The sequence below is a fragment of the Vicugna pacos genome, chromosome 11 (genome assembly GCF_048564905.1).
Source record: "Vicugna pacos chromosome 11, VicPac4, whole genome shotgun sequence".
NCBI classification, from domain to species: Eukaryota; Metazoa; Chordata; class Mammalia; order Artiodactyla; family Camelidae; genus Vicugna; species Vicugna pacos.
Window position 1 is genome coordinate 39,069,185 of NC_132997.1, and position 13,728 is coordinate 39,082,912.

General features: G+C 50.8%; 1 protein-coding gene across 1 annotated transcript; it reads left to right on the forward strand.

Annotated features, from left to right (window-relative positions):
• The first annotated feature begins 711 nt into the window (after nt 1-711).
• On the forward strand, nt 712-4,693 carry GDF2 (growth differentiation factor 2). The gene is made up of 2 exons (XM_006216103.4): nt 712-1,117; nt 3,533-4,693. Exons 1-2 carry the CDS (start codon nt 772-774, stop codon nt 4,480-4,482), a joined length of 1,296 nt encoding a protein of 431 aa, XP_006216165.2. The 5' UTR covers nt 712-771; the 3' UTR covers nt 4,483-4,693.
• Nucleotides 4,694-13,728: the final 9,035 nt, after the last annotated feature.

Consider the following 13,728-nt stretch of genomic DNA (forward strand, 5'->3'; position numbering starts at 1 on the left):
GGCGAAGTGACTTGCTCCAGGTTGAATCACTGAGGGAGCTGGGACTTGAACCCATATTTGGCCTGCCTGCAGAGTCTTCATCATCTCACTAAATTCCATGCACCACGTTCACACATGATCTCTAAGGCTCCGGAACTTGCTTGACAAATGAGAAACCAAGGCACAGAACGCTTAGCCACAAATGCACATTCTGGTTCCCCGGGAAGCAGGTCTCTTATTAACACTGACAAGTAAGGTCCCCACCCCGCCACCCACCCCAGGTTCCAGTTAGCTGAAGTCTTCTGGGAGTTTCCTGCTGTTGTTTCTATATTTGGAGGACTTTTTGGTCTTGTTGGCTTCCTGGATTCTTTGTTTCCGTGGCCCAGGAGAGGAAGCATATGTCACCCTGTCTGGAGATGCTTCTGAACAGAGCTGGCAAGGAAATGAGAAAGGATCCTAATGAGAGGGCGATAACCCCATGGAGAAATTCAGATTCTTTGCAGCAGGCCGTGTCCTTCCCACAAGCCCTGTGTGCTCGTGAGATGTTTATAGAGCCTTCATTAAGGGAGAGTTCCCTTAGATAAGAGGCCGAGCGCAGCATCGAGGGCCAGATAAGAACAAGTGGGGGGCAATTCGGGGACGGCGGGTGAGAGCCTGTGAACTGGCGGGGGTGCTCGGTGCAGAGCGTGGGCAGGACAATGCGGGCTGGCTCCTTCCGGGCTCCTCCCCGAACCCGCTAACCCACCGCGGCTGCCGCACGCAGTCTCCCGTGCAGGGCAAGAGCATCCCAAGATGTGCCGCGGGGCGCTCTGGGCGGCCCTGCCCGTGCTCTCCCTGCTGGCCTGCTCCGCGCAGGGGAAGCCGCTGGAGAGCCAGGGGCGGGCGTCGGTCGGGGGAGATGCGCACCGCCTGCTAGAGGGGCCCGGAGATGAGCAGGATGGGGGCACCTTCGACCTGAGGATGTTCCTGGAGAACATGAAGGTGGATTTCCTGCGCAGCCTCAACTTGAGCGGGGTCCCTTCCCAGGACAGAACCCGAGCCGAGCCGCCGCAGTACATGATCGACCTGTACAACAGATACACCACGGACAAGTCGTCCACCCCCGCCTCCAACATCGTGCGCAGCTTCAGCGTGGAAGGTAGAGTTGGCTCCGTCGGGGCGCCCTGGGTGGGGATGCGGGACTCAGTGGGCCACCGCTGCGTCTTGCCCGGTATGGCGGCCGCTGGACCCGTGGGGCTCCTTAAGTTTCTATTTAAATTAATTTCAATGAAATGAAATCAATAGCTTAGTTTTTTAGTTTCACTAGCTTGGATGCAAGTGCTCAGCAGTCATGTATGGCTAACGGGGACCCTATAGGACAGCGGAGATTGTAGAACACTTCGATCTTTGCAGACAGTTCTTCTGGACAGCTCTGCCCTAGAAGATTCTCCCTCCCTAGGCCCAATGCCAAGTTTAATGCCTTAGGTACTGGCTGTGGGAGTGCCAGCTCCCCTTCGTCCATCCCTGCCCCACTTCCCCATTCCTGTGCTGACCCCTTCCTACTTAGACACAGACAGTTTATTTAGCCTCCAACCAACTGGCATTTTTTTAAACACTGAAAGAATGTCTATTTCACCCTCAGCAAAAGGTGTTTCAAATTCTGAGAAATTCCTCCAAGATAGAAACGTGGATGGGCAACTTAATTATTTCCTAAATATAAAATAATTTCCCTGATTTAGGAGGACTGGATGATAACAGGCGTCAACATAGGACGTACATCCACTAATTCACACAATGGAGGTGAAACAGCCTTGTGAGCAGGGAAGCCAAGGCTCATTCACGCTGAGGGGACTTGTCCAGTTCACATATTAGCTAAGCTGCTGGATTCTGACCCAGACCCACCTGCCTACCACGCTCAGACTTTTCCTGCAGCTGCAGCCTTTCTCTAACCAGCCAGGCACACAGGGCCTCTTCCCTCTTGGGCTCAAGACCAGCAGACTCCTAACAGGTGGACGCCCCATCTAAAGGAGGCTGCGGTCATGCTGCGTGCCCAGCGAGGCTGTATTTTCTGATGGCCCAAAATAAGAAAAATATGGATTTTACATGGACTTGCCTGAATTTTAAAACATCGACCATTTTTTTAAAAATGCAGTTTGCAGGTCCCACAGATACTGCCAGCCTCTCAACTGTGCCCACGGGGCATGTCTGTAGCCTCTGCTTTGGGGGAAAGCCTGGTTTTTTTGGCTGGACCTAATCACCAAATCCCATAGTCTGGGAGTCCAGCGTGTGGAGACATCTAAGTGACCCCTTCCCCCAGGACTGTCCATGTCCCAGACACAATGTACCGATCATAGACCCCGCTGGCTACTCACATAGGCCATGGTGGCTCTGCAAGAGCTAGAATGGCACACCCACACTGGGTGAGGGGACACAGAGGGCTGTGTGAAAGCCACGGGCTTGGGGTGGTGGGGCGTGCACAGGTACGGAAGATGGTCTGGGGAGGACCCGGAAATATTGACTGAGCATCTGCAATGAGTCATGGACAGTGTTGGGTTAAGTTCCATGTGCCATCTTGTCGAAGCCTTACACCAACCCTGGGAGGTGGGGAGGATGAGCCCCCATTCTACAGATGAGGAAACTGAGGCCCAGAGAGACTCAGGACTTCTCCAAGGTCACACGCCTGGAGGGGAAGAGTCAGGACTGGTACCTCAGTCTGTCAGACACAGCCCGGTTTCATGGCAGCACACAGTCTGCCCTCAGGTTGGCACGTAGTAGGTGCTCACAAAATACAACTCCTCTTCCCTTTTTGTGACTGAGCCACGGATAATAGAGATGTGCTAATGGCTGTGTATCAGCCAGAGAGCGGAAAATTGAGAGCCGTGGGGCGAAAAGGCAAGCTCCATTTATGCCTAATGGGACCTGCCGTTGATGTTAAGATACTTCTTTCCTAAAACAAAAAAAAATGACCCACTTTGGTTTTGCTCCAAAGTTACTATTCTGAATGGTCTTTACATCTTTTCGATGCTAAGACTTTTAACATTGTCGTAATGTTGGAATTTCCCCTGCTGGGATCTCTCTTTTAAAATCATACACTCAGGATCCACAACCTGAGGCTAACACTGTGCTTTGCTGTTTTGTTTATTTGGTTCTTTTCTTTCTTTTTTTTTTTTTAAAGTGAGGATCTTTACAGGATATGTGCAGTTTGGCAGTTAAACACCCTAAATCCCAGTTTCCACATCTGTAAAAGTAGAATAATAACGAGATTCTCCCAGGATCAGTGTGAAGAGAACACTGAAATAAAGGACGCAGAGCTCCTAGTGTAATGCTGGCAGCAGAGTGATGCCCTGTCAACAGCTGGACCTGTCCACTCCAGTGCAGGGCATCGCCTGCTTCTATTTTTCTTTGGAAAATGCCAAATGTACCATTTACAATCCTGTTCTACATTAAGGGCTTAAGTGGCACCAGATAACGTCATCCTGGATGCCCTTCCATCCAAGCCATGAGTCTCAGCTTTGGTGTCATGAAAACAGACCCTCCCAGCAGAGGTGATTGTCACCATGTATTTGCATTTCAGATGCCGTCTCTGTAGCCGCCACAGGAGACTTCCCTTTCCAGAAACACATCTTGCTCTTTAACATCTCCATTCCCAGGCACGAGCAGATCACCAGGGCCGAGCTCCGACTCTACCTCTCCTGTCAAAGTCATGTGGGCTCCTCTCACGAGCTGAAAGGGAACATGGTCATTTACGATGTTCTGGATGGAGCCAACGCCTGGGATGCTTTGGAGGGAACCAAGACCTTCCTGGTGTCTCAGGACATCCAGGACGAGGGCTGGGAGACCTTGGAGGTGTCCAGTGCCGTGAAGCGGTGGGTCAGGGCAGACTCCACCAAGAGCAAAAATAAACTGGAGGTGACCGTGGAGAGTCACAGAAAGGGTTGTGACAAGCTGGATATCAGTGTCCCCCCAGGCTCCAAAAACTTGCCTTTCTTCGTCGTCTTCTCCAATGACCGCAGCAATGGGACCAGGGAGACCAGGCTGGAGCTCAGAGAGATGATCAGCCACGAACAGGAGAGTGTGCTCAAGAAGCTGTCCAGGAACGGCCCGGTGGAGGCAGGTGGGAACAGGGACGAGGAGAAGGAAGGTGTGGAAGGCCACGTGGCCACGGGATTGTCTTTAGCCAGACGGAAGAGGAGTGCCGGGGCCAACAACCACTGTCAGAAGACCTCGCTGCGGGTGAACTTCGAGGACATCGGCTGGGACAGCTGGATCATCGCGCCCAAGGAGTACGATGCCTACGAATGTAAAGGCGGCTGTTTCTTCCCCTTGGCTGATGATGTGACCCCAACGAAACACGCCATCGTGCAGACCCTGGTGCATCTCAAGTTCCCCATGAAGGTGGGCAAGGCCTGCTGTGTGCCCACCAAACTGAGCCCCATCTCCATCCTCTACAAGGATGACATGGGCGTCCCCACCCTCAAGTACCACTACGAAGGGATGAGCGTGGCAGAGTGTGGGTGCAGGTAGTGCTGGACCAGGCGGGGGATGCAGGATGCGGGGGGGTTCCTAATGAGAGGTCCTGTGTCCCCCTGGGTGTGACAGGGACTAAGTCCACCTGCAGTCAGCCCGGAGAAGGAAATGGAGCCACCAGGTCCTAGAGGTAAAGGCCCACTCTCCCTCTTACCGCCCGCCTCCAAGCACACACCACTGGGTTGAACTGCAGGGGAAGGGGATGGTAACAGGAAGCAGGGGTTGGGGGAGAAGAGGAAAGCCTGAAAGCATCATTGGGGTGGAAGGGGAGCTGAAGAAAAGGGAATAAGGGGGAAAATAATCCAGAGTCGGCAGAAAACCGAGCAAAAATGCAGGAGATGTGCAGAATTGAACGGAAATTAAAGGACGCGAGAGAGATGGGGTTTATTCCAGTAACCTCAGGGAGCGAGGGGGAGAGCAAGAGGACATGTCCTCCACACCCACTTCACCTTATGCCCACAGCCCGGGAGATGGGCATTATGACTCCCAATTCACACACGCAGGAACCAAAGCTCAGGCAGTTCAAGTTTCAGTCAATGGCATGATGCCAACCTCCATGGGTCTGTCGATCCGCAAAGCCCAGGAGCTCGCCGTTACCCCACTGTGGTTTAGCAGGTCCCCTTGTCACTAAAGACAATTAGACTGTGGGAGGCGGGGGGCAGGGAGCAAACTGGACAGAACCCAGCCAGTACCCAGCAGTAAGACTGGGCTGCTTGGCACACTCAGCGTAAACTTCGGACTGCTCCGCACCTGTGCTGAGTCAGCATCCCAGTGCTTTTTGAAGATGACCCCTGAGGACTGAAAACTACCCCCAAAACCAACTGCAGGATGGAGAGTGTGCAGAACAGAAGCCCTCGGGCTGCAGTGACCACTGTGCCCGGGGGTACTTCGACCCGCTGGCAAAGAGCTTGTGCGACCTGTGGTTCGTACAGGGTCCCTTGCTGCCGTGGACTCACACGTGGACGAGATGGTTTGGGAGGGGCGGGCACAGTTGACTCTGAGGGATGGGGCAGCCCGTGGCCTGTGTCTGTGCAGCTACTTACTCTGCACCAGCTCACCAGCATCACACACCCGTGAGCTCCCCTCCCACAAGGACTCCACAGGAGACAGGACCCGCGTTTGAATTTGTTGGAATAAATGCACTCTTGCTTTGGTATTTGCAATGTCCCTACTTTTAGTCCTTGGTGACATGTAGTGATGTCATGGTGACTCAAGTGATGACATCCAGTCTTTCGGGGTGAGGGCCCCCGGCCACAGAAGAATTCCGGTCCTTATTGGCCGAAGTCGGTTCTGCCTGGACCAGCCGGCTTTCTTAAGTAACGTGCGTCCAGCCCCTGTCCTGGGCTTGGGCTTTGGGACCAGACTCAGCCCCCACTGACCCCAAGGGAGGACCTCTGACTCTCGAGGTCACACACGGAATGGGGTGGAGTGAGGAGGAGTCTGGAAGCGGTGACGATTCCACTCCATGGCCCTTCTGACCACTGGCCAGAGCAGACGCTATAGAAGGCCTGGAGTGACCCGGGCCATTCCTGTTGGTTGAAGCTCCCAGAATTTTTTTTTTAAAACAATGGTTTGTGTTAAATGTTTACATGGAACCAATGAACAGCTTTAACACAAAACTACAATAAAGCATTATTGTTCAATTACTGGAGTTACAAAAAATACTAAATACAAAAAATTCCTGGTACGACAATGTTGCTCAATCACCAAGATGGATGACAGACAACTTTTAGTCCTGGTGGTGTATTTCTGTGCCTGCATCAAAGTTTCACTTGGAAATAAAGTCAAATGTCTAATGGGTGGCTTTTCTTAAGTGTGAGACCTGGGCTCGTGGTCCCCTAGCCCCACACCTTGCCCACCCCTCCCTACAGGCTCATCCTTCCCTGGGGGAGAGGAGGGGCATGGGGTAGGGGGGTGACAGGTGTGGGCAGTGTCTCTGCAGGTGAGTGCATGCATCCATGTAAGCGCACACGTGTGGGTGTAATTGTGAGCGTGGATGTTTGCAGGTGGGAAATGACAGTCAGCCCTGTGCTTTGACCTCCCCACGTCAGGGGAGGGAGGCCGAGCTCTGGCTATGAGACACATCTGCCCCTAAGTCATGTCTGCCGATGTCCTGAGGCCCGTATGTCTCTTCCAGCACCTGCTCCCTCTGTGTTCCTGCTCAGACACCCAGCTCCAGTCAAATACCATCAAGGCCACTCCCTGTTCTCAGCCCTCGGGTGACAGTGTGGCTGCCTCACTCCCAGCTCCACAGCCCAGGTCCTCCTTCCATGAAGGCCCGGCTTTAGTGTTGTCCCCTCGGACCTCAATCCTGATGCCCCACCTCTGATCTTCTTGGCTCTAAGGGGCACTGTGGTGCTTCTGTCCCACAGTCGTCACTGGCCTGGTGTAAGGACCTGCGGACTGACCTCTTGTCTTGAGCCGTATGTGGCACCAGGTCCTGTGGGGGCAAGGCCCAAGAGCCTCCAGCCTCCATCACTCCCTGGAAGCCCGACATGGCCTGCGGCTTTGGACAGATAGATGTGCAGGGAGAGAACCCGCCAGGAGAGCCAGAGAAACACTCCCTGGTTCCCATTTCACTGGGTGCTCCTTCCCACCAGGCCCTCCAAAGCTAGTTCACTGCCCCCTCCAATCAAGTCAGAGAATGAAATCCAACAGCGCCACCCGCTGGACACTCTGTGAGGCAACCAATTCGCCCTCTGCCTGATGTCCGCCACCGTCCCTTCTGCAGTGTTTCCTGAAGCCTTTTCACGTTTGTCATGTCAGGGTGGGGATGTTAGTGCTGTCGCTGGGATCAAAGAGCTGAAGCCCAGAGAAAAGACGAATTGGTGGGGTCGACCACTGGCCTCTGCTCCTCACGTGACCTACCCTCCAGGCCAGGAGCAAGGGAACAGAGAGAGGCTCAGGGATGCCGAGCAGAAAGTCACGGGCAGACGCAGAGACAGTGAGATGGGGTGGGACACAGAGACTTTGAGCGGACCCAGAGAGGAAGCTGGCAGAGCCCCAAGCACCAGGCGGGCTCGGAACTTGGTGGCCACAGAATAATCAACGTGTTTTCCCCTACATTTACCAATAAGGAGATGGAGGCCTCACACTTTGCTCAGAGCCACCAGCCAAGAACTGCTGGAGCCAGGATTTGAACCCCTTTTGTGATGCCCAGCTTACCTTCTCTCTGCTCTCCTGGCCTCTGTCCTGAATGCTTCCTCAAGGTCAAGGTCATAGTCACACTAACAGGAAGAATCAAAGCTACAGCATGAGACAGATGCACCAGACAGGGTTTGTGCTCTCCTGGGGAGACGCTGCCCTCCTGTGGTCACTGCCCCTCTCGTCCTGCGATGTAGGGTCCTCTGGTCTGCTGGGCACAGACGGGGTGTTATTCTCTGGTGAAGGAAGGAGGGGACGGAAATCCTTCTATTCTTTGGTTCAGGTTCTGTTAATATAGACACTAAACATTGTGGCTTATACTTCCTCCAGAATTCCACTAAAACTGGGAGAAAGGGGTCCCTGGATCAGTCCTTGCCTGCAGCCTTCTCTTTTCCAAGTCCAACTTAATTCTGACATGAGCTGGACCAGTACAGGTAGGAGTGGGAGGTCACATCCCTCTGAACTTGGAAACTCTTTTTTTTCCATGTACTATGGCATTGGTTATTTATCCAGCTCATCTGACCAGCGCCCTCTGTCCTGGAATCTTCCCTAGACTTCTGCAATGCCCATTTATGGGAACTGTGAAGCTGGGCCCCTGAGTTGGACCCACATGGCCCCAGGTGGCTCCTACCCAATCATCTCAGGTGGTCCTTACAGCAGCCTGCAGGTGGATGAGGAAGTGGAGGCCCACCATGGTGGACGTGCTGGTCCAACATGCAATGGGGACCCTGGAGCAAGCCCATCTCTGGGGGGCTCCCTCCGCCCAGACAGCTCCTGCAACAGACCCTGGTCTTCAGCACTGATGGTGCTGAGTGAAATGAGGAGAGGCCAGCAGGGCTGTGTTGGCTTCCTACCCACAGGACACCTGCACTCCAGGGTTCTAGAATCCACCAGGACTGTCTGATGCACGAGGTAACTTCTGACACTACAAAAAGGCTCAGATGAGACACCCTCTTCTTGGGTGAACTGAGAGAGACAGGAAGAGAAGAAAGCTGGCATGGGGATAGTCTGGTGGACATTCAGGCCCAAAGTAGGACGTAAATGAGAGAATTTAACCACTGGCAGTTTTTTTGCGCCCAGGCTCGTTTATAATCGTGGCAAAGCAAATGGAAATGATAATGAGATTCCATCCTATACTCATTAGATCTGCATAAATGAAACCACATGACACTCTTACACAGGGGAGCTGGTGAGGGGGGAAATGAGCTGTTCTAAGTGGCTGGTGGGACTGCCAGTGGGTTTGGTTGCCCTGGAGGACGATTCAGCCGCATCTGTTAGAGCTGAGAGATCCAGAAACTTCATTTCTTTGTACCTACCCTAGAGACATCCTTGCACATGAGCAGAGAGGCACACTCAGAGATAGCATTGCCACGTTGCTTATAATCGCGAAAACCTGGCAAGAGCCAGTGCCCACCCAGATCCCCTTACAGGACCGACAGCTGGCAGCTCACAGCTTGCTCCTCCCCAGAATCTGTCCTTAGCTGCCTGCAGGGTGTACCTAGCCCAGGTGATGTCCTTCCTCCCCCAGGGACAATATCTGTCCAATAACTAGTTGTGGGGGCTATGAAAGCTTGGTCCCGGGCTTCAATTTGGGGTAACCCAGAAGTGATGTCCCCACTCCAGAGCTTCCCTTGGAATTGGCTGAGATCTCCACTGCAGCTGTATCTCACCCAGCGTCTCCCTCCACCCAGTCCAGTGTCCTCCCCTCCCTGACAGGTGCAGCTCCTGGAGCACTCCCGGTGTGCTTCCGCAGCCAGCCCTGCCTCAGTCTAGTCCCTGGGAACCCGCCCTGGGACAGACCAAAGAGCCATCAGTCAGCAAATGAGCTGACTACAGGGTGGCTCGTGCACATGCTGGCATGATGCAGAGCAAATCAAAAGCCCACTAGTCCAGGTGCGCCTGTGGTCTTGAAATCAAAAATACAACGCTGAGTGGAGAAAGCAAGCTGCAAAGTGAAGGGTACAGAGTTATATAAATGAAGCCCCACCAAAAGGCTGCATGTATTCTAATGATATGCTTACATACAGGAAGCAGTTTAGAAAAGCACTACAAGAAAAAAAAACGGAGATTATAGCTCAGTGGTGGAGCACATGCTTGGCATGCACAAGGTCCTGGGTTCAATCCCCAGTGCCTCCATTAAAGGGGGGTGGGGGGAAGCCCTAGACAGACACACAGCAAATAGCAGGAAGGTGAGGAATGTCCAAAAGACATCTTGCCTTATCTATAAAGGTCTTTTTTCTTGCTTCTGTGATTTTTTTTTTCAAAAAAAGAACACATATGCAGAAACAAGAACGGGAGTGAATAAACTGGTGCTGAGAGTGTTGGTTCGGGGTGGTTAAAATTAAGTGAGAGTTTTGTTTGGGTTTGGGGGGTAATTTTTAGTCTTTTAAATTTTCTTTTTCAATTTTAAAAGACAGAAAGAACAGCATATGGCTAGATCAATGTCCGTTCCCTCCTCCCTTCTCCCATGGGCTCTGTGCTGGCGTGTACCTGTTATCTCGTACTCACCTGTCAGCGCTTACAGAGTGATGAGATGGACAGATGGGGCAGAAAGGTTTTCAAAGTCAGCTTGAACTTCCCATCTTTTGGTGTCTGAACCCCACTGCAAACACCCACGACTCTCCTTGGTCGGGGAGGGGGTGGGGGTCACCCAGGGCACTTGGAAGCATCTGCACAATGGAAACAGGAGGCCACTGGCTGTCCAAGCCAAACGAGACTGCACCAGTGACCCACAACAGCAGACACAGAAGAGGAGACCCAGCTCACAAAAGCATGAAGCTGCAGGCATTTTTAAAATCCCTGACAATGTCCAAGGTGCAGCCTCCCTGTGGGAGCCGGAGAGCATGGCTGGGTCTGCGCAGCTGGACAGGGAGTGTGTGAGCTCCGTGGTCCTCTCAGGACCCCAGGATCACACTCACATTCAGGAGGCCATACTGGGTCCCACCCCACAGTGGGCAGGGCTTGGACAGGCTGTTCCTCTGGCTCAGTGACCATCAACCTGGTTTGCCTGTGATGGTCCCGGTTTATGTCTGTTGTCCATATACAACTGAAATTAGGACCTGTCTGGATATCAAATTATGTGTTGTCACAGTCAGGGACAGCTCAGGGGCCAACAGCAGAGAGCAGCTGGGGCTGGAAAATCACGAGGTGTGGGGTTGCCTGGCCTGGGCTCAGGTCCTGACAAGGTCACTCACTGGCTCATGGTCACATCAAGGGACACCTGCTCACCAAGTCTTGATGTCTTTGCTTATCACCCCCAAAATGACATACAAATGCTGCCTAGGGACTTAGAAAAAGTCCGTTTCGGTCCTTGCTTCTCTTTCTGAGCAATGCTAAGGAAAAGCTTACACACACTATTACACACTTTTACTTGGAAACCTTCATTTTTTTTCCTGATTATCTTTTTGATCTCCCCTCTTCATTTTTCCCCACGCTCTGCCAGTATCTTCAGCCTTCCCACCTGTGCCTGGGTTGGAAGCAAGAGCCACTTCCACCTGCAGGTGCCCTCCCATGCACAAACAGGAAGTCCTCCCCGTGCCGAGCACCCAAACCTGAAATGTAACCAGACACCCGAGAACTGCAGACAACTCTCCACCTCCCTGATTAGCCTGGACCCTGTGGCCTCATAGAGAAGATCCTGATGCCTGTTAATTATTGGAGTTCAGACATATACAGACATGTCTGATGGACCTGGCAGAAATGAGAGAAAGAAATGCAAGAAGAATGGCGAAGTCATGGAGGAAAATGGTTTCCAGGCGAACCTGCCCTTAGATTTCCAAGGCTGTGTTCCTTTAACCACCCCACCACTCTCACACCTCTGCGTTATCCCATCTTATCCCGTGGATTCCCATGGGGTGGGGGATGGTGTTCCCCCTGCTGGGTTTGGTTGTCACCTCAGCATCCAGCAGACCATGTGTCCTGGAGTTGCAGGGACATGGCATTGCTGGGGTTACTCAAGCCGTAAGGGGCTCAAATCCCTGCTCCTTTCCCTCCGCCCACCTCTCAACACAAGTCCACACCTGGGGTGATGACTCAGGGACAGGAACCAAAGCCCACATAAGTGTGTGGGGAATCTTCAGAAGATGGCAATGTCCTCTCTTCCTTCAGCCAACCCATTGATACTCGGCTCTGTGATCTTGGGAGATTTCTGTAACCTCCCTAAGTCCCTGCTTTCTCATCCATAAAACAAGAAGAAGGGTGGTTTAGGAGAAATCACCTTAGAAGCAGGCTGTGAACAAGACCCACGAATGAAGGCATCACCCATGAACAAGTACTTACTGCACAAGACTTTGTAGGCTTGGAGCAGCGGGAAATTCACTTGACCCTTGTTTACTAGCCTCATAAGGCTACTAAAGCCTTATGATTTTACCTGTCTGGTAAAAATGACTTCTTCGGCATACATTTTCTCCAGATTTAATTTAAAATAAATCTCATTTATTTGTTTAAAAAAAAAAAAGTGTTCCCAGAACCTCCTTAAGCCCAGCACTCCTGTGTTCTGTGTTAGACTGGCTCTGGCCACAAGGAGGTACTTTGATCATCTGTGAACTTGAATTTCTGCGTTCACTGCACAGAAAATGTTTGGTGCGGGGAAGAGGCAGGACAGTCACGGGCTGCAGAGAGGTTTCCACCCAGCAGAGAAAGCACGTGGGTGATGTTCCCACTGCTGTTAGGACTTTGGTCACTTCTCTGAACCTGCAACACACCTCAGAACTGAAACCGGTTCGAGCCCCCGCCCCGCCTGACTCATCGCCTGGCACACAGCGCCCCCTGGAGGTGCCTCTGGGAGCTGCACCTTCAGTTACGCTGGTCCTCTTCTGCCTTCACATCAGGCAAATGATGTCATTTGGGGGCTGTGAACACTTCCCAACGTGAGTGATTAACAGCTGGAATAATCTATACTCTGGGGCCTCAGTTATTGTTTTCCTTTCATGACAGAAAACTGTGAACATGCCTTATTGGGAAGTGGGAATAAGGAATAAACAGAACCAGCCCTCCTTTCTGGCCTAGAGCAGTACTTCTTAGCTCCTCAAATAACTAAAACCATATCAATTTTACATGAACTGTTCCCAAAAAATAGAATTAATTCCATAAAATTAAGCAATAGGAAGAGGAAAAAAATACTTTCCAACTCATCTTATGAGTCAGCATTACCGTGACACCAAAGCCAAAGGAAAAGACTATATATGGCTATCCCTCATGAGCATGCAAAAAAGAACAACAAAACACGAGTAAATTGAATCCAGCAACATACAATAGGAAGACACATCGTGACCAAGGGAGATTTAGCCCACAAATGCAAAGCTAAAGCTTTTCCTAAAGAGGAAAAACATGGTATCTTAATAGAAGCATTTGACAGTATTCAACATCCGTTCATGATTTTTTTTAATTCTTAAAGTAGTAGGAATGTAAGAGAAGTTTCTTAAAAACTGATAAAGATCATCTACCAAAAAACAAAACAAAACAAAACCAAGCAAAAACAGATCTACAGCTAACATTACACTTATGATGAAAGACTGAATTATTTCCCCCTAAAATCAGGATTGAAGGTCCTAAGGAGTGCTATAAGGCAAGGATAAGAAACAAAGTCTGTAGATGGGAAAGAAAGAAGTACGACATGAATATTCCTTTAGAAAATTCCAAGGAATTTGCAAAAAAACGAAAAAAATAGTAGTATAAATCAATGAGTTTAACAAGGTTGCGGGATATAAGATCAAAACACAATGAATAACTAGAAATTACATTTTTTAAAAATATCATTTACAACAGCACCCAGAAATAATGAGAAATATTTAGGTACATCTAACAAGATACTTATATGATTTATATTCTGAAACCATACAACACTGATAAAATAAGTCAAAAAAGACCTAAATAAATGGCAATATATATCATTTTCATAGATTGAAAGTCTGAGTATTAAGATGTCAATTGTCTCCCAACCGATCTAGAGATTCAACTTAATCTCAGTCAACTGTCTGATTCTAAAAGCGATTATCGGTATCTAAAATGTATGTGAATAATCAAAAGAACTAGAATAACCAAAATAATTTTGATGAAGAACAACAGAGTTGCAGGGATTACATGACATGATTTCAAGAC

Coding starts and splice junctions, on each gene's coding strand:
- GDF2 (XM_006216103.4), top strand. CDS start 772: ATGTGCCGCGGGGCGCTCTGGGCGGCCCTGCCCGTGCTCTCCCTGCTG. Junction 1,118..3,532: donor GCGCAGCTTCAGCGTGGAAG/GTAGAGTTGGCT, acceptor TTTGCATTTCAG/ATGCCGTCTCTGTAGCCGCC.